Source organism: Manacus vitellinus, unplaced genomic scaffold, assembly GCF_001715985.3.
Source record: "Manacus vitellinus isolate BGI_N305 unplaced genomic scaffold, ASM171598v3 scaffold_30_pilon, whole genome shotgun sequence".
Classification (NCBI taxonomy): Eukaryota; Metazoa; Chordata; class Aves; order Passeriformes; family Pipridae; genus Manacus; species Manacus vitellinus.
Genome location: NW_021940291.1, coordinates 6,691,976 through 6,719,246, shown reverse-complemented (window position 1 = coordinate 6,719,246; position 27,271 = coordinate 6,691,976). Strand labels below are relative to the sequence as shown.

At 36.7% G+C, this 27,271-nt stretch overlaps 1 protein-coding gene across 3 annotated transcripts in view; it reads left to right on the top strand.

Annotated features, from left to right (window-relative positions):
* The window catches only part of MRVI1 (murine retrovirus integration site 1 homolog), a 103,958-nt gene that overhangs the window by 72,347 nt on the left and 4,340 nt on the right, over positions 1-27,271 (top strand). For 2 of the 3 annotated variants that reach the window (XM_018076119.3, XM_018076120.3), the window contains 17 exons: positions 2,816-2,916; positions 4,012-4,082; positions 5,847-6,020; positions 7,540-7,589; positions 7,990-8,031; positions 9,170-9,760; positions 12,164-12,242; positions 15,047-15,167; positions 16,038-16,068; positions 17,149-17,289; positions 19,912-20,043; positions 20,806-20,947; positions 21,587-21,636; positions 23,356-23,463; positions 24,521-24,588; positions 25,643-25,762; positions 26,658-26,789. In XM_018076119.3, coding sequence (XP_017931608.1) covers positions 2,816-2,916; positions 4,012-4,082; positions 5,847-6,020; positions 7,540-7,589; positions 7,990-8,031; positions 9,170-9,760; positions 12,164-12,242; positions 15,047-15,167; positions 16,038-16,068; positions 17,149-17,289; positions 19,912-20,043; positions 20,806-20,947; positions 21,587-21,636; positions 23,356-23,463; positions 24,521-24,588; positions 25,643-25,762; positions 26,658-26,789 — 2,153 coding nt within the window. Of the gene's footprint in view, positions 1-2,815; positions 2,917-4,011; positions 4,083-5,846; positions 6,021-6,993; positions 7,063-7,539; positions 7,590-7,989; positions 8,032-9,169; positions 9,761-12,163; positions 12,243-15,046; positions 15,168-16,037; positions 16,069-17,148; positions 17,290-19,911; positions 20,044-20,805; positions 20,948-21,586; positions 21,637-23,355; positions 23,464-24,520; positions 24,589-25,642; positions 25,763-26,657; positions 26,790-27,271 lie in introns of all 3 variants that reach the window. The other variant, XM_018076118.3, reaches the window with a different exon arrangement.

The following is a 27,271-nucleotide window of genomic DNA, read 5'->3' as shown; positions in this document are numbered from 1 at the left end:
CTTCTGACTGCTGAGGAAAAGTCTGTCTCAGGTGTTCATAATGTTTTTCATACACTGATTATTCCATCATTCAAACTCCTGCATTTCTTTTATCTCTCATTATCCTTATTTAAATTTGTATTGTACTTTTATCAGACCACTGCATGTCATCTGTTTTGTTCGGATGGGTGGTGTCCCATGTTTGCTTTGTTCTCCTGTTTCAACTAGATACAGCTACACTACCTTATTTGCTAAACTCCGAGCTGAGCACCTCATTTAAACATTTAAAATCAAGCTTATTTAAAATCCCATCTCACTCCAAAGACTGCTCTCTGAGACACATAACTTTTAGGTCTTTCACATAAGCCTCTGTTTTGGGCCAGATTTTTTCTGAAATTCCATCCAGACTTTTAATTAATATCTAAAAATATGATCAGGTGGCAGAGGATTTTCTATTTTCTTTTTTTTTCTGAGTGCTTTAAAGACTTCAGGTGATATACAGTAAAGCTCTATCATCTGACTCTTCTGGCATAGTAGGCCTTTTAGCAGAGGGTAGTTTTGTATTCCCCCCTCATTAATGTTCACATCCATCCAAATCTGGCTGGATTATAAAGCTTTCAGAAACACGTTTTCTGTATGCTTAGTGAGGGTCTGGTAGAATTTAACAGCCAGAATGTCTGCAGGTCCCATCTCCACCCTCAGAATCCTGGTCCTCTTGGATATTCTGTTATGGACCAAACTGCGTGTGCCACCCTCTCAGCCCTGCACACACCTCCCTGCAAGACTAGGTGGCACGTGGTCATCCCTGTGGAGCATGTGGAGCATAGGGAGCAGTTCCCACCTGAGCAATAGAGTCAGTTTTATCCTACATTTTTGTGGGGGGAGGGCTTGGGACAAAAAGGAGGCAAAGACTTGGGTAGCAGGGCAGCCACTGGCAAGGCAGCTGTTGGGAATAGCTGAAGAGCAGACTGGTCTGGAAGCTAACAAGGAGAGCACAGTTAAAGGCACACAATGGGAGGGTGATGGAAAACTTCTGTGTCATCTCTGTGCACATTGTATGGCTTTGTGAGACAGACTAAGCTTCCTGTTAAAGCTTCTCTTCCAAGACCTGCATAAAGCAGCCTGAGCGCTCTTCAGAGTACAACGATTCCTTTTGGTTCGAGCCAACTGGCCCTGCAAAGAGAGTCATTCCCTCCCTCTTCCTGCCCCTCTCCTGCAGAATGTACAGTAGGTTTGGACAATAGAAGCCATGAGGTTTCACTTGTGTAGATGTTGAACTGCTACAGCTGCTGACCAAGATTAATATTTTCTACCTGACCCGAACTAGCCTTGGCTGCAGCTTCTTTCTTTTTCTTTTCTTTTTTTTCTTTTCTTTTAATCCTTCTTTTTTTTTTTTTGTTATTAAGCTGGTTTTAGAGTCCTAAAATGGACTTGAGTGACTTCAAGGCTGATGTTACATTGTTCAAAAGCTTTTGCTTTTTGGCAGTCGTGAGATGTGTATAAACAATGTGCCTGTGTATTCAGCTGCTTTGCCCTGCAGGCAGGGCAGTCACCTGAAGTTTTGTCACTGACAAAAGATATGATTACTTAGTAACAGTTTCAAGAATATGACTAAATATTGCTTTCAAACTGTTGTCATCGAGTGTCAGTTGTGCCCTTGAATCACATATGCATTAGCATTCTAACATTTACAGTCCTGCAAGGGTATTTTTCTAAAACTTACATCTTCCTAGTGTTTTCTTGGCATGTTTCCCATCTTGCTTTCCTGTGATTGACGAGGTGAACTTCCCAAGGAACTTCATAGGAGAATTATGACTATAGAAGTGTAGAGCTGCATGACATGTTTTTGGTTTAGTTGAAAAAAAAATGCTATTTACAATAGAATCAAGAATCCTTAATCATGCTTTCAAATCAAGGCATATTTCATTACCTTTGAGAGGGAGAAGGGTTATGATGGGAAGTTTCTTCTCCAGCTGCTTATTGGTTTTAATCTCAATGTAGTGCTTGGGGTAGACATAATCATTTTTTTACTACATATGAGAAATCCACAGGACTTTATTCCAACTTGAGGCACCTCCACTTGTGATATCTCACAGGAGACTGATTCCTTCTCTTCAAGTGATTGGCATCACTGTGCAGGTGTGGGATTAAGTTCTTGGGGCAAGGTCTCATATTTTTTAGGCAGGCGAGCATAAATTAATATTCCGTGCCAATTTCTTTTATTGCTTAAAAATCATCATTTTATTAAATATTGCAATTATATTTTTAAAAAATATTTTTCCAAGTAATGTGAAGGAAAGCCACGTGCAACTCTTAGCAAAATAACATTATTTTCTGATGTTTTGGGTATCATATCTACACTTAATACTGCATTTATTCAAGCTTTCATTACACACTAGTACCATTTGGAGGGTTTGTGTGCCCAAGTTAGCCCTGTTAGATAGAGCTGCTTTTCACTCCTGCATTCAGCTCATAAATTCACTATACTGTTGTACATTTGCTTCAGTAGAAGAATGGTTTGCTGTGTGAAAAATCAGTGTGTCTGCCATTCTAAAGCTTTCTCATTAGTTCCATGCTTAGTGAATTTAGCTTGCATGCACTAAAACTTCTTAAAGAAACAGATATTACGAGTCTTCTTCATCTCTTTTTAGTAATTTAAGTGTAGGCCTGTAAATCACATTTGTTTTATCTAATTAGAACTAATTCTCTCTTAGTTCAGTCATTTTCTCTTCTAGCCAAATTGAGCAATGCACATTATTTTTCACATAGAGCATCAGCATACTGTGGTTTGAATTTCTGTTTAACCACATTTTTATATTTGTCACAAACCATGCAGGACACTAGAGCTGAAGGGACAACATGCAGCACACCTTCTATTGTTCTTCCAGAGAATGCTGCTACACCAGATTCAGAAATTGATAAAAATCTGGTTAACAGGTACTGTATAATACATTACCCATCTATGCATAAATTGTACAGTACTTCCAGGTGCTGTGTTTCTAAAATACTGCTTTGAAATGTATATTGTATGAAAGTATTGTTATATTTCTCCATTTGTGATTTGCTTATGTTGTCTTTGCATTTTGATGATGGTGTTTGGGATGCAGGGTGGGGGAACAGGAATATAACTGATGCTAAAAGGCCAGACTTGCATATAATACTAAGCCTGCCAACCTGACTCATTGAGTTGGACAACTTAAATGTCTTGAATCCGGATTTAATACAGATTTAATAATTTAACACAATGAGTTTTGAAGCAGATATTTGGGCCCGTTCACATGGATGGGACAAGAATACCACCTTGAGGTGAAGCATATGTGAAAGTAAGCTATTAAATGGAAATAATAATTCTGTTTGAAGTGGAAAACTTCAGTTTTAAGTTGAATTAAGGTTATTTCCACTCTTCTGATAAAGCATACTTCCTGACCTGGGATTTTTAATTTATTGGACTTAAAATACAGGGGAAAAATGAGTCAGAAAGTATTGATTATAAATCTATAATTTGCTTATACTTCACCAAACTTCAAGATTATTTTAGAGACAGAACTGCAATGCATCCCTTTAAAATTATTTGCCAGATCAGTATTTAAATTTCTGTAGTCATTTGAGACTTTCACCGGGTTTGCATGTGACGTTATGGGAATGTCAGTGTGGGAGCCTAAGGAATTATTTCAGCCTTAAAACTTAGTTTAAGAAGCTGTAACAATTTAAAAACACTAAATTTTTTTCGCTATGTACCACATTTGCATGAGTTTTAAGTCATGATGATGGTCTAAAGAGATGTAGGACTTTTTCTGAGAAATCTAAACTCACAGTGTATGAGGTTATTACCAAATTTCAGAACTCCTTTGTGAGAGCAGTTTCTACAATTTTCCTTCATTCTGCAACTCCTCCATTTTCCAGTTGTTTGGAGATGAGAGGAACTACAATAAATGCTTTTTGTCTTCTTTTTTTTTTTAATCAAAGTGCTTTCTTTTTAGTGTTAAATTTTTATAGGTAATTAGGACTTTTTTTTTAAATTCTTCTCTCTAGGTCTCGTAGTCCTCATAGGAGACATTCTAACCGTACCAATAGGAATTCAACAAGTTCATTGACTTCTGTTGGTAAGAAGAGATTACTCATTTAAGCTGGGATGTTTTCTCAGAAAATGTGACGTGCAGTAAAGACCTAATTATAGAGTCTGACTGCTCTGACTACAGTTTTTTCTTGTGCACCCTATGTAATGTGTCCCTCGCATGCACAGGGAATACTGCTGGCATGTTGAATTTTGTAAGTGAATTGCATGCAGAGTGACTCAGGGAAATGTGTGTATTATTAGATTGCTGCAGTAGCTTAACATTTTTAGAAGGCTGAAGATGTATGTGCTTTAAATTCTTGTTGAATAGAGACTACTATTCAGTAGTAATGGGTTTTGTTACTTTTGAACTTACTTGCTCAAGGAAGGTAGAAATTACCATGTCTTGCAAATCTTCTCTTTTGCTGGCAGAGGGAAAGTGTCATGGAAGGGCCATCTCTCAAAATTCTAACACACAAATCTTGGTTCAAACCAAAACAGATATTTCATTGAAAATAGGTTGTTTTAAGAATATTCACTCTGTGGGCATGATATTTGACAGCCTTGAAATTTATGTAAATTTAAGGAAATTAAAGCCAAAGCACCACTCCCTTACCCCCAAAAAATCAACCAAAACCCAGTAAAGAAACAACCCCACACCCACAAACCAAAAACCCTTGAATTTTTGTTGCTTACTCGTGTCCTTAGCTTTTCTGAAAACTGGTGGTTCTGTAATGGCTCTTGTCAAATTTTAAAATGTTTTTCTTATATTACCTGATGACTTTCCTCCTCCCCCCCATCCAAGCTGTTCTTTAGATGCTTGTAAAAGCCATTTATACCAACTCACAAAGTTGCCTTTCCGACAACTGGCTGCCTTCTTTGCTTCATCATTGAGAACTGTAAAAATTGGTGCTCAAAGTTTCGTGTTTTCAAACCATCTGGAAGCCAGGAATTAATGGGTTCATTCTACAAATAATTAAAATTGTTTAGAAAGCAATGCATTAACCTAAAGGCCTAAGTGTAAGGCAGTGACCTTCAGTTTGTGGTCCATGCACCCTCCCGGGTCACTTACCTAACATCAACATAAATGTGCATGAGGAAAAGCAACCTCTTACAACACCCTCTTTAACCCTTGGGTACTCTAATGGGTATTCTATTGGGAATTTTGCTTTGGAAAATTCTTGCAGGTCCACCACACGGTAGAGATTGATTTGCTTTTTGAAACAGCTTTATAATTCTTGGGCTTTAGCTACTCAGCTCCTGCCTACAGCTTTGCCAGGTGCAGCTTTACTGTTGCTTCTGCACTTGTGGGGAAAGCTCTTCTGTCTGCATAGAATAAAATCTTTAAAATTCCAAACTCTGCACTTTAGTTATAGGTTATTTCATTTAATCACCTGTTTCTTAAAACTAGTGTGCATAAATCTTTGCCTGGTGAATTTGTGGGATCTTAGCCTTGAAAAACTGAGCATACAGATTCCAGGAAAAGACTCAATCTACAACAGAAATGCCATGACTTAGTTGAGATGGATCAGATGCCACTTTTATTTAGAAATTAGAGCAACTGTATTGGGGACACTGCTGAAAAAAGCAGTTTCACATATCAGAGCATCTTTCATCATAGGAATTTAATCTTAGTGGGTCATCTGTGTTTTGGAGGACTTGCTCTAAACTTGAGAATATAACATTAGAAATGAGCAGACATTAATGTTTGTTAAATGCAAGCTCCAAGCTAAATTTCTAGGTGTTACTCCAACATGCCACAGTATATCTGGAAACTGGAGGTACAGCTCTAATTCTGATGTTTTCTACACAGACAACAGCGGGCACGTGATCGACCTGGTAAATGATCAGCTACCAGATGTCAAAATATCAGAGGAAGACAAGAAGAAGAACCTTGAGTTACTAGAAGAGGCAAAGAAAGTGAGTGAGAGGTTTCTGATGCGCAGAGGCAGAAAGTCAAGGAGCAGCCTCCCAGAGTCACCCACGGGTAGGTGCAGATCCTGAAAAGAGGATTGTGTATTCTACTTCAAACAAGTACTACTGTTATCCACACATTGCTACTGTTTAGATACACGTTGTTCATTTGATGCTCAGAATCCCTCTGCCCCTCTCATGATTCCATATAAAACAGAAATGACTGATCTCTGTATTCAGATGTGTCAGTGGAAAATGTTGTGAAGTTTTTAAGTGCCTGAATGTCACACTGCAAATACTGTAACAAGAAAGCATGAGGTATTTCTACTGAAATCTAAAAAATGGTCACAAATTACTGTTTGTGGGTATTTTCTTCCTAATGCTCCTATTCTACATTAAATGAAATTTTAATGATTCATACTGCTGATAAAACATTACCCCAGACATAATTACAGACTCTTATTCTGAACATAGTCATAAACTAAGCTAAATGAACCAGATCATACTTTGAAAACAGCAGAATAAAATGTTTTGTTCTAGAATGTCAATTGAAATTATTTTTTTCCCCTTATATGAAGTGTTTGAAAACTGGAACAAAGTGCCATTTTACCATGAAATAGGACTTTCATTTAGCTTTGAAAAGCCAGTTCAAACAAAGTTTCATCTTAAAATTGGCTTGACAGTTTCTGGAGGGAAAAAAACCCCCACAGCTACACTTACTAGAATTAAATTTTCTTTTTTTCCTAAATTCCACCTGAATCCTACTTTATGCTACTTCTCTGCAATGCTTACAGTATCAGAAAACTGAGGAGAACAAGGATTCTCTGTATCAACAAAATAGTATTAGTTTTTGGCAGGTATAAAAAATAAAACATACTTAAAGTTCCTAACTTACTTAAAATTACTTGTCAGATTCTGGAAAAACATATGACTGATGACTATGATATTCATGCTTTAATCTTATCTGAATTTTAAAAATTCAGAAGCTACAAACCTAGAAAGTAAAGTTACCTTTTTTTGTTGTTTTTGTCTTTTTTCTAATGAAGCAGTTTCCCCTACTCTTAGTCCTAAAGTTTCACCAGTAGCATCTCGGAGCAACTCTCTCACTCTTCCAGGTAAAATGATCATAGAATAGGTAAGGGTGGAAAAGACCTCTAAGATCAACAAGTCCAACCATTTTCAGGTTCAAACTTTAATTTATAAAAGCTCACACCAAAAAAAAAATTAATATTTGTTGAGGAGAAGTCAAGAGTAGATTTAAGTCTCTACTCTCGAATATGATAAAGCCCATGAATGTATATAAAATACAGTTTTACATATATATATTTAATTATATTTTTATTCCTGTGGTGCTGCAAGGTTACATGTTCTACTTTTTAAAACTATTCAATAATGGAGTTTTGAGAAGCTTTAATGATCTTTCACTTACTATATTTTTGAATATTTTTTTCCTTTAAATTAGTTTTTTTGACATTTAAATTTTTTCCTTTCTATATTATGGAGAACTGTGCACATATGTGTTGCTAATGCTATAGAGGTAAAAACTGAGCAGAATATCAGAATATGCCCTAATTATGTGTGTATCTTTCCAGGGTCTGATGCATGCACAACCACTAGTACTGAGTCAGTATCTCCAGGGCAGGTAAGAGCTGAATAGTCTGGGCAGTAACCTGGTTTTTACAGTACTATATTAGTATATACTGCTCCTTTAGTCCCCAGGGAAATGGGATGTTTGGAATACTGGTTTATATACAGCAAGATTGGATTATTGATACGTTTTTTCTGCAGAGCGAGGGACTAATAAATGTTTACTCTGAAGACAAAAATCCATGAGGTAACAAGTGCTGAAAGATCATAAAGATCTGTTAAGTGTAGAAAATAGAAGAAGATCCAATATAATCCTAATCTACAAAAAAAACTAATCCCTAAATTTATTTCATAAATAAATGTGACATCTAAATAAATAAATAAATCTAACATTTGCAGCGTAGATGTGAAAGATAACCCTGTAAGGCAATTCTTTCTTCCCTTTTTTTTGCTAGAATAACAGAACTGTGAAAGAGGATGACAGGCAAACTGCAGAGGTAAGTGTTTCATGTTAAGAGGTGAACAAAGTCTGCTGGTTGTGTCTTAACACATATAACTTGTTTCTGTGACTAAAAACGCTGAAAAACTGTTCAGTGAGTGAAAAGAAAATTATTCTGCTCTAGGAAATTGTGAAGCACCTGCAAATGTGGTGGAGGAGAATGGGCCTGCAGTTGATCTTTACATCCTATAATGCACCCTGCACTAGCTCAGTTAAAATCAATACACTAAATGACTTTAGAAGTAAAGCAAAAATATCTACCATAGCCACTTTGGTGTATGCCAGTGTTTCAGACAGACATCCTCTTCCAGACCCCTTTGGTTCAGTGGAAGAGGTTACTGAACCTTGTGTTCCTTACCACTGGTGGGATGTTACTGCTCCACACAACTACCAGTGGAGAAGTTTATATGAATGTTTCCTAATTTGTTTTAGGTGATATTGGTTAAAGAGGTTTCTCTGTGTGTGGAATGGGCCATGCTTACAAAAACCACTATGGCAGCAGAGTTTTGGAGCAGTAACTATAAAGGAGAGGAGCAGCAAGATATCTAAGGCAGAGCCCATGGTCAGATTGTATGTTGGTGACCTTAAATTGCTAACACAGGTACTCTTAGACAAAATACAGATTCTGTACCAAAGGAGCCAAGGCATAGGCAAAAATTCTTCTCCTGTAGAGATTGCGACCAAATTATCATCTGTGGTACTGCACACAAAGAAAGAAGAGAGAAATTACAATATGTGCTTTAAGTTACTGTACAAGCCCATGGGGTTTTGTTCCCTTGGGAGGTGAGGGACTAACAGAAAAGAGACAAAGGAAAGTAACAGTGCTGTAAGATACAGGGTTAAAGGTGTGTGTTCAGACAAACCTTACATTAAAATGATGAGGAACTTGGCTGTGTGAGCATTGCTGTAATGGAGTCTGGAATGGGAGAGGTTAACTCAAAAGTTCAGAGAGGAGATTCCCAATTCAGTATTCTTTAAGTGCCTTTTAAAAATTATTTCTTTTGTCACCACACATGTTTAAAAGTAAATGTCACTGAAAAGGAAATGGCTTTTTACAGTGAAAATCTGTCCTTGGGCGGGAGAACAGAGGAATCTGGATTTGTTTCTTTGTTTTATGTGTGTCCCTCTACTTTCAGAATGCTGCAAAAGGATTAATTGATCGAAGGCAGAATGATCAAAGAAAGATTTCTCAGGGAAGGTTGGTTCCTCGTTCTGCTGGTTTTGAAAACTCCAAAGAGAAGCTATCTGACCAAAAAGAAAACTTTGATCCACGTAAACATATGGATACTTTACCCAAATGCCCCCCTTCAGGTGGTGATGGTGGCAGAATGTCTCTTAATACTTGCATGAATGTTTGTGAAAATGAACTTGGAAAATCATTCCTCAAGAAAGGAAAAGAAAATGATGTTCCTTTAAGAACCCATCTACCAGGACCAGGGATAGGAAATATGGACTCAAAGCTAAAAATGCCTGTTCCAGAAATGAGGGACCATAAAGTTTCATGTAAACCAGAATTTAAACTGTGTGGACTGCGTCCTCCTCTGCTACGGGCTGTGTCGTGGGACAGCTTGGAGCCTGGGCAGAAAGAGAAAACACCTTCAAAATTACCATCTGAGGAAGATAAAAGCTTTGCTGGTAATAAACCCAGCAATCCGTTAAAAGCATTCAAAGACCTTCAAATCCAAGTTCAACCAGTTCGAATGCAGAAGCTGACAAAGCTCAGAGAAGTGAGTCCTAACCACTTGTATCCTGGTTTAAAGTTGTTTTCACATCTTGCTAAACTTCCAACTTGCTTAGCATTATTTTTATCATTGCAAGACACATATAGTGATATAGTGGGAAACAGTTTCAGCAAAATCAGCACAGAATTGTATCATGTTTTTCCTTTGCAACTTTAGTAAATTGTAACCTGTAAGTAATTCCATGGAATTATTTTATTTCAACATGCATCAAGTGTACTGTGGTATCTTCAGTATGCATGTATGTGCTCTGGCACATTGTCATACTGAAAGAATGTACTAATTGCTTTCAGTCTGACAGAAAGGTGAGTCTACAACACAGTATAGCTCATTTTTTGCATCATTTACATGACCTATAAAGAGAAAGCAACCAATTAACAATCATTTTATTTGTAAAACATACATGGGACTAAATTGATCTAATTTTATTTCTGAAGAGAATTTTAGACCTGAAGTTCTCTTTAAAAGAGTCACTTATGCTTTTTTACTTCCTTTGCTTCCCTGTGATATGCTTTTTCTGCTCCTTCAGAATTGTCCTCAGATCCACAGGCTCTCACATTATAGTGACTAATTGTTTCATTTCTGTATGAGTGGGCTGAGACCTCTGTATAAACAGAAATCTGTTACTGAAGTTTGGAGTTACAGTACTCTTGTATAAGGGTTTACAAGACTTTGTGTATTATATATTATTTGTAAAATTTATTAGGATTTAAAATTCACTTTTACTTTGTCCAGCTGAGTGTCTTTGAGTCCTGTGTTGGTTGGTACTCTCCCTTCTGAAGGCAGTAGTCCTGTCATTCAGGAATACCAGCCTTTGCAATAACATTACAGTTGCAGGTCTGAGGGGACAGTAAATGGTTTGGGTATGATTGTTTGCTTATTGAACATTCTCAGAAAATGTCTCAAAGTGTCCAGAGCTGTAAAACTGGGGGTCTCTGAGGGCAAGGGCAGGTAGAGAATGTCCAGACTCACAGTTCCTAATTCTAACATGATGCAAATGTGTCAGAATTCAGAAGCATAGACTTGGACACTGTGGTATCTGTAAACTAATTGTTAAATAATTGTCTAAATGATTAGTAAAAGTTAAGAATTAAACCCTAAGAAAAAAGGCAGAAATGTCATGAAATGATAAACCACCATAAGAAAGCAACTACCATGTCTTTATTACAGGAATATCCTTTGAAAGAAAAAAAAAAACTAGTAGTAGGTACTTTCCTGAACAGCTTAATAAGAATATTTTCTTTGATTCCCAGTAGTCAATATTTTAAGCTGAACAAAGGGCTGACAGGTGAGGACCTCAAATTCTGCCCTTTGGTTAATTCATTTTCATTGTATTGGGAATGGCAGCTCAGCTACTCATCTTTTCCTGTTTATATAACACACATAGTCTTACTGTACATGTACTGTAAGTTTTGATTATAGAGACACTTGAGCAATATAATGTTGGAAGAAAGTCTTTACTGTGAGGGTGGTGAGGCACTGGAACAGGTTGCCCAGAGAAGCTGAGGATGCCCCATTCCTGGAAGTGCTCAAGAACAGGTTGGATGGGGCTTTGAGCAACTTGGCCCAGTGGAAGATGTCCCTGGTCAGGGTTTTGACCTCAATGATTTTTAAGATCCCTTCCAAACCAAACCATTCTATGAGTCTAAGATTCTCTAGTTCTGAATGGCTTAGAAGTTGCTAAGCACAAATAACAGAATTAAAAAATTAATACAACACGATATGTAATTCCAGTTAGGTGAGCTTTGAACTTTGCCTCCAGTAGGAATTGTCTACTCACAAACAAAAGCAGGTGTTTGTGAATTTTAAAAAATATGTGAGAATATGAAAGAGATGATAAAAGGAGAAATAATACAACAAGATTTAATTCTGGAGAGCATTTTTCCCTATCTGTAAGGAGTAGGGGCAGAATACAGTGACAGTGAAGCATTAACTTGCAGCTGTAGAATCCCAAGCTCTGGTCTTAATCAAGTCAAAGTGGTCAAGTCTCATATATATGATTTTCTGAATTTTCTCTGTTTTCTGGGATGCTTAGTAGTTAATGGAGCTGTGTCCAAAATTGCTTTTTTTCACTCCCAATTACTAAAACTCTCTTTTTCAAAACTCTGTATTTCTATTTGAGTAAGAGGCACATTTTGCAAATCTCTGTTTGCATGACCAGGATTTTTTCTAAATAATGCCTGCATGAAATGTGAAATATGTAATAATTTAAAGTGTGTGTGAATGTCTGTGTATCTGTGTTATGTAGCACCTGACTATAAGTTAATATAGATAATCTGCATTATGTTTATTAACTAAAGTAAATGTTATATTCACTGTTCACATGGAAGGGATATTTAAACTGAGATTTCTAGTTCAGTTACTTAGATATGTTACTATTTTTCTTAACAGGAGCATATTTTGATGAGAAATCAAAATTTAGTTGGACTTAAACTTCCTGAACTTAGTGAAGCAGCTGAGCAGGAAAAAGGTGCAGTATCATAAAAACTGAAAGGAGTGTTTGTTATACACTGATTCTTATAATTGACTGTTGGAGGGGTGGGAGGAAAAGTCTTTTTGTTCAGTTGCAACAATAGTTGAAGCAGTCATGGAGAAAGGTAATAAATGGTGATTAAGAGAGACCAATAATGGAACTACCTGAATTTCCTGATGACCTGAGCCAAGAAGATGCTGTAGGTATTATTACAACCAAGTGAAAAGATGCACATGTGGAACTGAGTCTATTTTGGACATAATAGCTGGAGGACTGCCTTGAGTTTCAGTGGCTTTCTGTAAAAACTCTTCAGCAGTGATGGATTGAATGAATGTGACCTCTGCAAGATATTGTGGCCAGAAGGGTGAATTTAATCCTTGGGAGTATAAACAGGAGACAGAATGCTTTATTCCTGCTTTTTTATTTTAGTATATGTGTGGCAAGCGTTGAAATGGCATTTTCACTTCTGGTACACATTTCTATGTCAATGTTATTAGAAAGAGTAAGGCCACAGAAGAGTCATAAATGTGACTGAAGGATTGGGAAAATTTGCCTTGCCTAAGGGGGATTTTTTAAGCTCAATTTCTATGATATTTAAGGAAAAATAAAGGAAATGGTTTTTTAAGGAAAAGGCTTAAAACTCTACACAAATGAGGAAAAAGAAATCCGGCACCAAATGTTTTTTTTCCAAACTAATGCAAGCACAAGAAATTTGATGCATCTAAAAAGATTCAGGATAAAAATAAAGAGCAAAGATATAAACCTGAGGACAGTCCAACATGTGGAAGGATTAAATAGCAATAGTGCTGAGCTATCAAATGAAAATATTTACCCCAAAACTGTGTATTTCTTTGGAAGTAATAAAGTCAGGACTTGTTCAGAGTGTTTTTAAGGCCACATTAACTGAAACTGATTGTCCAAAATCTGATCCAAAGACAATCTCAATTTTTCTTAATGCTGTTCATTTTGCTAATTCATAGATCTGCTTTGGGACTATTTCATAAGGCCTTAAGTTTCTGTTACACTGAGAGATGGTTGAGGCATTTCATGTTACCTCTGAAAGAGCCTCATCTTCAGTCTGAATGAAACAAGATTAAAAGACACTTCTTGTCCTCTATATTTAGTGATTATAGCTTTGGATTCTTAGAGGTGATAATATTATTCCTGTCACTCTGCTAATAGGTAATTTCCTGGAAATTATTTAGCAGGCTCTGTTTGAAAATGTAAAATAGTTGCCGTTTCACCAGCACGTTGGATAATTTTTTTCAGGTTTGAAAGTTGTGAGCAAAACATTATGAAAAGCTAAGCATTATTTTATCCAGCTTTCCAGCCAAGATCTCATGAGCATCACAAGCTTTTTTAGAGTCCAGTAACTTATCTAAATGATAGCCAGAACATTAAGGGTCAACTCTTTGTCCTCAGTGGGGAAAACAAGCGAGGGATCAAATCCTTAGTTCATTTTTTAGGGAGACTTCCTTACATTGTCATAAAAGCCATCTTATGCTTTTTAGCTGGAGTAGTAATTCTGCTTAAAGAGTAGGAAATAGCCAGATACTTCATTATTACTGTTATTAATCCAATATACTGTCTCCATGATGTTTTCTATCAATGACAAGTTATTGTGATCATCTGAGTAAACACAGCTTTGCATCTCCAGAAGTTTAGATAAGTGCAATAAATTACATCTGGAGACACTGTGGTGTCAAGCTGCATTTCATGGGGAAACACATGACTGTTCTTAAGACAATACTGGAATTTTTTAATATAAAGGAAATATAAAGCACATAACTAAAATGTAGCTAGAAAGAATCTCCCATTTTGTTCTGACTTTCATGTTAATGCTCTCCACATTTATAAAATGTGAGCTTTTTCACACTATTTGTTTTGCAAGTCTAAGAATCTTTCTGTTACACCTAATGAAGAGCAGACATGTACAAAGTTGCCTTCCCAAGTCTGAGATTCAAACTGGGGAACCTGCCTTTCCTACAGGAAGGTCCTTCAGTAAATTCTGGCAAGATAGGAGGAGAGAAGGGAATCATTATATATAAAATTAAATAAAATTAAAATACGAAAGCTAAGTAATAAGAATTAAAAAAAAAAAAAGTTTGAGCCATACTCGGTCCTTATGAAAGTGATAGAAGTAGAGAAAGTAAGGATAATCTTCATGTCGTGTTTCAATGCACATGCAATGAAATGAGTGCATGTTGTAATTCATTACCATAAATGCTGCACAAAATCTCTAGTATAGTACATTACACTAGACTTTATCTTGGTAGGTGGCATTTAAAGCCTGAGGAAATGACAGTATTCTCCTAGAAAATCTCATGTCAAATATTCCAGAAATGATGTAAAGCACAAATGCAAAACATTAGGTTAGAAGTTCAAGTGCTGAATCTGCATTCAGTTTGAACTCTAGGAAAAATACTAATACAAAAATTATTTTTCAGTGCATTAGAGACTGTCAGAGCACATATTACTTCAGTTTTTCAATGACGATTTTGCAGATTACTTTTGTTGTCACTCCTCCAGAGGAAGACAGGGAATCTTTAGCTGTAAAGGAGGGATGAGTGATGTATCACCACATGCAATAGAGGAAGTAACATTCTGCATGAAGGGATAGACCTTTACTTTTTGTTCAGTATTGCTCCCAGTAGAGTTGGGTGGAAGCCTCACTGATTTTAAAAAGGACACAGTTAAGCTAAGAGATCCTATTTGCCTCTGAGATGCTGACTTTTAATAGTTAATGCATGACTTTTCAAATAACATAATTTTTTTTTTTTTAAATCTGAAAATGTCTTCAGGCCCTTCGCCTCTCCCTTCCCCCACTGAAGAGGAAGAGCCAAAGAATAGCTCTGATGTCATGCCCAGCATTCCTGATGTATTGCTGCGAAAACTCCGCGTGCACAAATCGCTTCCAGGAAGGTAAAAGCTCATTAGAAGCAGAAAGATCATCCGGGAGAAAGAACACTAATGGGTTCCAGTGAACTCCCTTTATGGAGTTCCATTCATAGAGGTCCACACAAGTAGATAAATCTCTGCATCTTAAAATGTGCAACGTGGATTTTCTGAAAAATTTTGAAGAGGGCACCAGCTTCCAGTAACCAGCCAACTTTTAAAATCAGTTTGTAAACTCTACATAAAAAGTCTGAAACCTAAATTTCCTATTACAAGTAGGTTTTAATACGGATTTTTCCACTCCTGGCTTCCAGGATTGCTGTTGCAGGTATAAATTCATGTTGAAAGCATTGGTATTTCTCTCCCCCAGAAAAATAATCAGGGCAGATAATGCTTACCCATGGTAGAATTGGGGCAGGTAAGAATTCTGCAATTTTTCTGCAGGTGACAATTTTTCGGGGAAATTGAGTTTATTTTGCAAATGTAGTTGAAAGACTCACTTGCAAATTCACTGATTTGGGCTTTGCCAGACATTAAAACAATTCAAAAAATATTTGGCCAAAACTAATTCCTACATTCACCCAAGTGTTTTTGTTCCAAAAACGCCAGAGGACTTCAGTCATTTGAAACTGTCAATAAGTGTCCTCTGTGCCAATGAAATAAATATTTAACATTTGTCATGAAGGAACTGTTATATACAATATTTTATGTAAATGAATGCACAAGGTGAAGAAGTTCAGAGAGAGCACTGCTTGATTGTAATCAATACTGAAATGTGGTGGAAAACTCATAAACCTCAAGCATATGTTACATTGTTCTTTTCAATCAAATATTAGAATAGCTTTGGTTTTAGAGACAAAACACATTAAAATGTGATTTTTTTGCTTTTATTTCTAGCTCCCCTCCACTTACTGAAAAAGAAGTTGAGGTAAGTATGTTCCTAAACTTAATTATTTTGGGCATATGCCTCAATTTTAAGTGGTTACTGTAAGTCTAAGGGTGGTTATTAGAACAAGGTAATGGGATGATTCTTTTTCCCAAAAAAATATTTCTCAGAAAAAAACATTTTGACCTCAATCAACATAATGACTTTGTGAAAGAAGAGCAACATGAACTGTCAAAAGACAGAGTAGGAATAAGCAAAACATTTGTATGTGTGTTTTTCATGATAAAATAGGCATTCATTTTGGAAATTATTATAATATATACATAAAGTAGTGAAAAAAATGAGCTTAAATGGGAGCAGAAACTAAACAAGTTAAATTGCATTTTTATTGGCCAATAGGAGCTTTGGGGCAGTTTTTAATAATATCTTGCTGTTAGTTTACATAGTTTTTGCTTTCTCAGTTCAAGCCAATAATTTTGTTTGCAGGTTGCTCTTTAGCTTGCAGGCTTTGTTTCTTTTTCTTTTTGATATACCAGTCAAGAAAATGATCTTTATTTACATAGATACATGGAACTGTTGGTGCCTTGTGCTTTGCAAAGTATTAATCCTAAGAAATAATGTGTCTGGTGAAGAAAGAAACAATCTTTAAAAGCAGGGTGCAAGAGAATAAAAACGTTAGCACTTAATCTTTTGCTGGCTTCAATGGTAGGTGTTTATCCCTGAGGTAAAACAATGCTAATGCTGAGCTCATCTCTGGACTTCCTCTGCACAGACTATCTGTTTAAAAACCTTGGGGACCCTTGGAGGAAGTCCAGCTAGAAAACAGATCCATTGTGATTCTGGTGCTTCTGGTAGGCTACTTCCTTCATTGTGTCTCTGCTCTACTGAGCTCCCAGAAAAACATTCAGGAAAAGAGGCAATAGCACATTTACTCATAATTTAGTGGAAGTAAATAGAAGTGACTTTTGAAACAAAATAATTTTCAAAAATATCTTCAGTTTTCCGTTTCAATACTTATTTAAGCACCGAAGTTTGTTAAACACATACCTATTCATAAACTGCTATTGGAAATTACATTGCTGTGAGACTTATTGAAAAAATGCCTTTTTTTAATCCAAACAGAATGTATTTGTACAACTTTCCTTGGCCTTTAGAAATGATAGTTACACGTTGGAATCTCGAATTAACCAAGCAGAGAGAGAGAGAAATCTTACAGAAGAGAATGCCGAGAAGGAACTGGAAAACTTTAAAGCAGCCATTACGGTAAGAAAACAACAGGAATTCTTTTCCTGAACTGCAATGTCCATGGAAGTGCACACACATTAGAAATATGCATGACTATTATTTCTTACATGGACTGTAAATTCAGCCCCAAAACTTCATTTTCTGCTGCTTGAGCTCCTTACCGTGAGCTGCCTGCCACCCAACAGGAGAGAGAGCATTTTCTGCCACAGTGGGCCAGCATTGCTGGAAAGGCATAGAGGATGTTGCCCTACATCTGGCAATAAATACTATAAATTTGCTGGTCAGTTCTGAAATGGTCTGAAACCTGAGTCCTGACATTTACAACTTGAAAGATGCAGATACAAGAAGGTGGTACAGGAAAGGAGACAGTGAGGATTACTTAGGGAATACATGTACCCTCAGGATCAGGTTTTGGGCCTGAGTACACTTCTATTCCAGCTGTCCCTGATGTTCCTTTATAGCAGCAGTTTTCAGCCCTTCCTGCTAGCTTTCTCTGCATTTTCTAACTGAAATGATAAATATATCTCTGAGATGTATCAACCTATGTGCTGCACATGTTTCTGTGCAGAAAAGGGAAGGGATGGTTAGATGTCATGCTGCTAAATGAAAGATGTAGACCCAGTTTGCACATTACAAGGAGGTGTTGCCATTCTTATGAGAAATAGTGAGGAAAACATATATTTCTCCAATTTACATTATCAAGTACGTCATCAGGTAAGAATGCATACTATCAGAAAGATACTTACATCTTTTCATCTGTAATTTCAAATCTGCATTTCCAGATTAATTGTTTTGGGGAAAAAAACCCAGATGTTTTGAATGTTTTGCTGCTTTTCCCTCTGTTCTCAAAGAGCAAGCAAAAACAACCTATTAAATCTCAGGATTTTCAGACTGAAAAAATGTCTGTTAGGTTTGCCCTGTGTTTCTCTTAAGAATCCCTAATTAGGCACCAAGGACCAGGTTGCCAGCATGGGACAGATGTGATTAGCTTTTTCTTCTTCTGTGCAGTTCACACACTACTGTCTGGCTTTTACAAGCTTTTTTATGTATTTTATAACCGAGTGGAAACTGCCATTCCTATGAAAGCTTTTGTTCTATACAATGGAATAAACTAACAAGCAATAAAATTTAGTGATCATTTCTCTGTAATCTCTATCATATTAGACCCAGACTTTTTCCAATCTCATTGAGAGGTTATCTTCATTTCTGTAGGGCAGGCATATGTTATATGGCTCAATGACAGTTTTACCAGTCTTTCTGATTCTTTTAATCAAGCTGGTGATAACTGATGTCTGTTATTCAAAAACCTAACTTCCAGAGAAAGCTGATCTACATGAACTTCGATTTGTTCAAGAAAATAAGCAACTTACAGCTACCAAGGAAAAAAATGGAAAATCTGAAATTCTGTGCATGATTTTTCTCAGACAGATTCTTCCCTTATGCTTTCTTGGTTCTTGCAGTCAAATTTTGGTTGCAATTTATTATCAAAGTAGCTTCCATGATAAATAAGTGTAAAAAAATTTTTGTGGCTGCAATTGTTGTTATTGTTGTGCCAGATTCATCAGTCTCTTGGCTGTGTTTCTACACCAAAGGTTCGCACTATAAATGCAATTTCTGAAACAACTCTACTTAAAAGATACTTACCTCCCTTCTTTTGAGGCAGGGGAGAAAAAGAGGAGGAAAGGTTATTCTTTTCTCACATCATTTCAACTCCTTGACTTACTCTTGCAGCAATACAAGTGAGGGGTTGCAGAGAACTAGGGGACATTGCAGCTGGACAGAGGGAAAATATGTGGACAGCAGCACAGTGATTAATTACTTAAAACAACCTCATTGCCAAAACTATTCCATCCTAAAAATGCTCCTTTAGAATATAGAAATCATGCAGCATGACAAAGTCTGCCTGTAAGATTGAACTAAATTGTATAGGGTCGTCTCATAACAAATTTCTCTGTGAACAGAAAATGTATTCAGTGAAGAGATATTCTCTAAGGCTTTGGCTAATAAAACATCTAAATGCATTCTTGCTTTTGGGAACCAATCCTAAGGAATGTATATGCTTTGATGCTTTCCAGTGTTAATCTGTGCTGTCAAAGTGACAGTATTAATCCAGTGAATAGATGTGCCTATTGACTGACAAAAAGAGGTTCAGAAATTGCAATTGCCACTTGATTTACAGGCTATGTTATTTTTTTAATTATTCTTTTACATCTGGAATTCTCGAGACTATAATATCTCTTGTCCCAAATAAAAGTGGAGTATCATGACACTGAAAGGAGATGCATGTCCTTCTTAACACCCTGTGCCCAGGGAATTAAAATGTTTGTGCTTCAGGAGTGATTTTTAAGTGCTAGTTCAAATAAACTTGTCATCTGTAAAGTGCACAGGCAGTGAGGCACGATTCATGACAAATTTCAGGAGGGAGAGTGTTGCAAATGTGCTGAGCCCTCTTTAACTCCTGAAACAGCAGCAGCACTCTCTAGGTCGTCTGTGGTGGTAGTGCTGGCATTCCTTCGGGGCCATTCTGTCCATGGCTGGTTCTGCCTGGACATTTTTACCCCTTTTTGTGGCTCTGGCTACTTCATTTGAAAACTAGAAGTGGCAAGACATGATGATAAATCTTATGTATTTCCCCTCCAGTCCTCAGCTCACCTGTGGCACCACTATGAGCACAGGGAAGCTTACCAGAAGCTGCTGGAGGACATCGCTGTCCTGCGGCGTTTGGCTGCCAGGCTGTCGAGTCGCGCCGAGATGGTCGGAGCCGTTCGCCAGGTAGGAACATCCTGGTGTTCAACCTGTATCCCACCTGCACTTGTTCCCTCTCTCTCTTTTTCAGCCATAGCTAGAGGTTACACTCGCCCTTTGAGTTTTATTTGCCCTTTTGACAGATTAAAGACGTTTATTGCAGCGTCAGATAAGACACCATTTCAGTCTGGAAATAAGATTCAAACAGAAAAAGGTTACCCATTAAGCTGTTCAACATCTGTACAATAGGAACATTATTCTGAATGCATTATTCAGAACTACAGCTGCATCACATGAAACTTAAATCAGTGCAGCACTAGTAAGAAAACTTTTCTGGGTCAAAAAGCTCATCCAGTTCAGTCACCTGCCTTGGGCAGTGGCTCAGTCAGACAACTATGAAGAGTATAAGAACAGAGCGAGTATAAATGTGAACACAGCAATATCCACCCAGGTTCAAGACTGTTCCCTTTTAAGCAACCAGACTGATGCCAGTGACTAAGACCCTTGAGGGTTTGAAAACCAATGTAGCATGCCACATAACTAATCAGATGGGCACACAGGCAGGTTGTATAAATACATGTCAACATAAATTATGATATTCTGTGAAATATGTATGAATGCATGTGCATTTGTCTTTAACTAGCTTAGGAATTAGTTGTGGAGGTACCAATATTTCTTAAAGAACAGCTATTTCAGATTTAGCCCTGACAGGGAGCATAGATATAAAGGCAAATGATTTGTTGGAGGCATGTAGAGTTTAACTGGGTATTTCTTTCTTGTCTTCCTTAGGAGAAACGCATGTCAAAGGCAACAGAAGTAATGATGCAGTATGTGGAAAATCTGAAAAGAACATATGAAAAGGATCATGCTGAACTAATGGAGTTCAAGAAACTTGCCAATCAGAATTCTAGCAGAAGCTATGGTGCATCTGGTAAAAAAAATTAAAATTTAATGGTTTGTCTTGCCTCTATACAGGGAGATATTGGTGCTCTTAATGATTAAAAGTGAAGCACCATGAAGCCTATTCATGAAGTTCTGATGTAGATTTAAAAAAGTTGTAGAAATAAGTTCAAGTGTTTCCTATGAACCATACTTGATGCTATACTACAGTAATTTGAAATCACTTTCACTTACCAAATTCTGATGAGATTCAATGACATTTTCATTGGCCTCTTTCACATGCACATAGCCTGTGCAATTTTAATGCAAAGGTGATGGATAATGGCAAAATTTCATTATTTAAAACTTTTTTTTTTTGCAACCTTGTCTTTTCTGTGCTGGAAACTGCAATATAAGTATTTTATTTTGCAAGTATCTATCTGTATGTGGAAGTAGACAGTGGCCTTTTGCCTGATCTCAGTAAAGATACTAATGGTTTGATTTTTGCAATTATTTCGAATTTCTTCTGCAGGTGAAGCTGAGATCAGAACTGCATGACAGATAAATATGTGGTCACTACAGACCTTGTATAAATATACTGTGTCTGAGTTTGAAATACAAACAAAGGCTCTATTAGTATTTATAGATACTCATATAGTCTAAGGCTGTCTTTTATCTTTTTTCTATATAGAAGATGGAGTGCCTCGTTCATCTAGATCCATGTCTCTTACTGTTGGAAAGGTAATTCTACAATATTAAAAAAAGTGAGCATTTAGGGTAGTGAAATGTCTTTGTGTACCTGTGCTCCAGAGAATGGCTTAGGTCCTGTGCTTTGTCCTGGTTCCTCAGTGAGGAAAGTGAACATGGGATCAAAACTTACCATATGGTTCAGGATTCCATGACCACAACATTTTCATTATCTTAAGAATTCTATCATGGTCAGAGCACCTTAGGTGGGAGCAGTTATTTTGTAAGTGGGGATCATTTTTCAGTTAGCATCAAAGTATCTTGTTTGATTTGACAAAGTATTCAGACTGAGAGGCCATCTCAGATTGTTTTTGCTTGACCCATTAGTAGCTTCAACATGTCCAGTGTTTCATTTCTGAAAAAATTCCAAGTGTTGGAGATAAAGTTTATTACAAAACTTGCTAAAATAACCAGTGATATGAGTCCCAGTGAGGCCATTAGGAAATTTGGTGGTCAGAGGCATTATACTCAGTCTACTGTTTATTTTCATATTTTTATTTGTTTAGGTTGTAGTTCCTTAGATTTAATTTATTCCTGCCACCTCTGAGTGTTGGATATAAAGAATTAGAGCACAGAGCCTGCTAAGGGCAACACTGGATTTCAGAATGAGAACCAGATAAGTTGAAACAGAAGTCCCAAAAAAAGATTAAATTTAAGAAGGACAAGCCCAAGTAATAAAGAGGGGGGAGAAAACCCCAAAACACTAAAATGGTCTGTCTAAGATGGCTGAAGACTCCCCTGTGTAGTTTTGTGGCAGTAAATTAAATAAAACTGTCATTAATGAATAGGTACAGTTGGTTTAGTCTAGAACCAGGATAGTGGAGTAAGTGACTCCTCCTATGTATTTACTAAATCTGTGTTTAACTCCTTTCCTGTAAAGTTGTCTAGACCAGAAGTGTTTGGATTTGCAGTGAAACAAAGCTGTTAGATGCTGTAAGTGTTTGGATGTTTTTACTCAGTTGGAAGGCCAGATTTTACATAGATTTTATAGGTGGAAGCATTTAGCTACTTACCAAATGAGAGCAAAAACTTAAGTGATCTGTACTTAAGCTTGAATATGTTGTGTACAGCTTGCAGGTGTTTGTCATATAAAGAATGCTCATGATCCTTGGGAAATGTAAAGCAATGTCACATGGTGGTATCTAACAACTCGAGGGTGGGGGAGAAGGGGATGTTCACAGGACATTCCTGTGGAAGGAGTGGGTGTTGTTGGTTCTGTAAGTTATGATTAGTAGGCTTAGATGTAATCAATATATCATAGTGGGTACAGGATATCAGAATGGGTACATGGTAAGATAAGAGTTTCATGTCCACCTTCATTATTTTGCAGTCATTGTGACACCAGCACCTTCCCCAGTATCGTTATACATCTGATTTATTCAAAGATAATGGTGTATAATAAGAGCTGACAATATCAGCTCAGACCACATCTGTTGTGTGACTTACTCTACTGGGCTTTCAGTATGGAGGGAAAAGAGCAGCATCCCTGTACCACACTCATTTCACACTAAGCACCTGCCACAGCAAATCATACTTGAGGAATTTCTGGGGAAAACCACAACCTAGCATCCATTCATCTTAATTTTGTTCCCAACTCTCCTTTTCCCCAAGAGACATTAACCTACACCTTTTCCACACCTGTTAACCTACAGAATTGTTCTTCAGTCTGTCTTGCTGTGTGATAGAAAAACCATAAATTGTTGTTCCTCACAGAATATGCCTCGGAGGAGAGTCAGTGTTGCAGTTGTTCCTAAGTTTAACTCCTTGAACATTCCTGGTCAGTCACCAACAGCTTCACCTATACCTTCAATGCCATCCCTGGTAAGTAAACCCCGTATTTTAAAGGTACTATTTTTTGGCTAAATTACTTTTACATACAGCCAAGCCACAGTTGCTAAAAAATTGAAGCCCTTTCATTGGTTTAATTTGTTTTGACTCCATCCTAGAGAAGGGAGTGGACAGAGGCAGTTTCTATTTGGAAGGGACATGTGCCTTCAGAATCTACCTCCTTAAATGATCATTTTAGAAACTGCTGAATAGGGAGGGCTGGTGATTCAGAGGCATTGCACATTAGTGAGGCAATTTACCTTTTCATCTGTAGTAACATACAGGAAAGAAGTTGTGAAAATAGGTGTCCAAAGTAGGAGAGGAACTTTAACTGGAAACCACAGAACACTAAACAGAAACACGTGTAATCAATGTACAGAAATGTGTGTGGTACAAATTTAGAAGTTCTGTGATGATTTGGGATTAGTGAAGTCATCAGCCTCTGTGTTGGCTGTTTATTTATAAAACTTTAATAAATCAAATGATAATCTAATTTGAACATAATGAATCCATATAAATGCTTTAGAGGAAAACTGCAAGGCATACTAACTGTTCAGAGATGAGCTATGATGGGACATAACCTGAAAGTTATGCAGTTAAAAATGTTAAAAATGCAGGTTTATTTAAATGAGGGGGTTTGCTGAGAAGCTAAATCCATTTTAGTTTTAAGAAAAGCATCTGTTTGTGCAATTTAGTTATTATGTCCTCAGAGTTAATTGTTTCAGGAACTAAGTGTGTTTGTTTGCCATGGTTTATTATGATTTGGTTTTGTTTAAAATTTCCATTAGAAAACTCAGCTATTAATTTTCATAGATAATAGGAGAGATAAAATAAAGTAATTATACTATTCAGTGATCAATGTATTTTGGAGAAAATTCTTAGTGTGCAAGTCCCTCGTTTACTGTGGTAAATTTGGAAGCTCCATATTAAAGATACTTTGCTCGTCAGTGTGGGAAGAAAACCTAAGCAGCACATTGATTTGTCATTTTATTGAACACTCATTTGAAATTTATTAATGGATATAACATTTGTTGCTGTGTTTTATTTACAGTCTGAATCACCTAGTAATGGAAGGAGCAGCCTAGCATCTAGTCCTGCTCTGCCAGCACTTCTAGAAAAGTGAGTTGTCTAGGTCATCTCCTTACCTATTAAATCCTAGTATGAAATGATAATTGGATCATTTCTGTCGTTCCTAAACCAAGACATGAGGTATCGAAATCAGTGACACAACGTCAGCTTCATGATCTGGTAACTGTATTTTACCATGTCACCATCATATTTTCCTTTTCATGTCAAGTTTACAAGCAGCATCTCAGAACTAAACTGAGCTTATAATCATTATTTGTTTAAAGTCCAAGTGAAAATAATGTCTCCTGTTAATATGACTTCTTTCTTAAGAGAAAATCCATCACCCACAGATGGTGTCAATTTTAGTGCCCAAAAAATAAGGCCTACAAAAAAGGTTGGATTCTAGAAGTTGAAATGGGTTCCACTGTTGAGTTTATTAAACCTGGACTTTGATAGATTTGCTGTTATGTCTCAATCACTTAAACTCCTTGTCCCAGATCAAATAAACAAAGATAGGAGGACACTGCAGGAAGAGAGCAATATAAAATGGCTTAACTTTAGGCTAAATGCTCAAAGCTTTTGCTTAAGAAAAGTTTTAGTGACTAAAGAAATGTATGTGTTTGTGTTCTTTTTTCACCTGTGCATCAGTTCAGCATACAAAGTCAGCAGAGGGGAGTAGCTAAAATAAATAAAACCAATGTTTTGTTAAATTGGTATTTGATATTATTTCTATTATTTTCCCCTTATTTAGCTGGTTACAATATCTAAGATGATTTTTAGAAAATTGATGGAAATGTTTTCAAGAATAGCAAATAAATCCCATGGATGAGCCAGGAAACAAATGTAGGGGTTTTTTGCTTTTTTTTTAAACAAGAAGCAAAGTGCAAGTCATATTACCTTAGAAACATAGTAATTACTGTTCTTAAATTACAACATTTTGAAACTAATATTTTTCTTGATGTTTAGTTTTTCTTTTGAAAGACATTTCATTTCTCTGTTGTACATTAAAAAAGACAAATCACGAGTCACAAAACTGTAGTGTGCTCCAAATACAACACATTTCAGTGGCATTATTTCCTATTTGTCTTTTCTTTTGTCTTGGCAGTGGAAAGTCTAATGGAGAGCCTGACTGTGAAACCTCTACTTCTGTGCTGTCACAGAGCGGGTTGGAGGAGATCAGCCCTGAAACTAAAGCCAAGATAGAAGAGGAAGCATATAACAAAGGGTGTGAATATTTTATGTGAACTGAGTCTGTAAATATGTGCTACCAGATTACTGTATATGTTTTTAAAATTTATTTTTAAATGCAATTTTAAATGAGTGACATAACTGAAAGGTGGTCCTAGAAGACAGTAATAATTTTAACAATGTGGGAAACAACATGGGTGAGCTTCAGTCATTGTATTTGCATGGTACCTGTTGATTTTCAGCCTTTATTAATGAAAGGCAAACTGTGGGAGAGCAGTTATATCAGAGATTCTGAGTTGGGTGGGTGTTCTTATGTCAGTAGTGCTCAGCTTCATGACAAGATAATCCAAAAACAGCCTTATGAAATATTTATTCTGAAAAGGCTACACGGAAACGAGTGAAGAGTAAGAATCAACCATTGCAAGTTGTGTTGTTTGTGTCACAAAGTGCTTTACACAGCATGTTTTGGGGCAATTAAAAAGTTTGGGATCTGTTTCTGAATGCCAGGATTTAGAGTGAGATAAAAATTTTGATCCCCTCCTGCAGAATCCAGCATGCCATCTATCTTCAGCATTGATTCATTCTCCAGGAGAAAAGAAATACCTGGAGGGTGTTCAAAATTATTGAAAAATAATAGAGAAATATTTACCAACTCCTTTACAATAGAAAAAAGTTTTTCTCTGTTGAGGACTATAACCTCTTTTTCTCATTCAAGATCATAAATTTTGTATCAGCCCTTATATAATCCTCTATTAAGGCTATCTGTGTACTGTACTCACAGTCTTCAGCTAATTTTTACTCTTGTCTAAGTGCTGCAACACTGCTACTTCTGTTTTATTGCATGTTTCAAAGCATAAAGTTAATTTTTCATTAAATAAAATCAGGCTTATAGAGCATGCTAGACTAAGAAATAAATGTTTTATGTGTTAAAGCTATCAGGAAGGCTTGAAGAAAACCAAAGAACTTCAAGAACTGAAGGAAGAAGATGAAGAGACACCCAAAGAAAGTCATGATGAACATGAAGAAAGTGAAAATGAAGATGAGATTAAAAACCTGAAAAGCAGGTGAGACAGTGGGGTAATATGTCCATAAAAGAGGGGCCACTCTGTTCTATTTGTGGTACCCAACCAAGTGTTTTATACTATCACCTTGACATGTTTTTCTGCAGTCTAGAGAAGCATATTTCAAATAACAGTATTTTCACAGAAAGGCATGTTCCAAGACAATGGAGTTACAAAATGCAAGTTTTTATTTTACTGTTTCAGCTAAAATTGTATGTTGACATCAAGATGCTTCATCTTAATGGGGTTTGGTTCTGATTCAAGGTAAAAAAACATTCCAGAAAAGTTCTTTAGATACCAGAAGGTATCTCTCTGTAGACATGCATTGTCTCATGGAGGTTGTAATTCAGGAATCTGATGCCCAAATTTGTGCTGTATGTCATTCCAAAGGGTCACCTACAAGCTGAATGCAGAGTAAAACAAGCTTCTCAGCTATGTTGGGCTTGTGTCCAATCCCAAGCTAAGGCAGGGAACCTTACTTGATC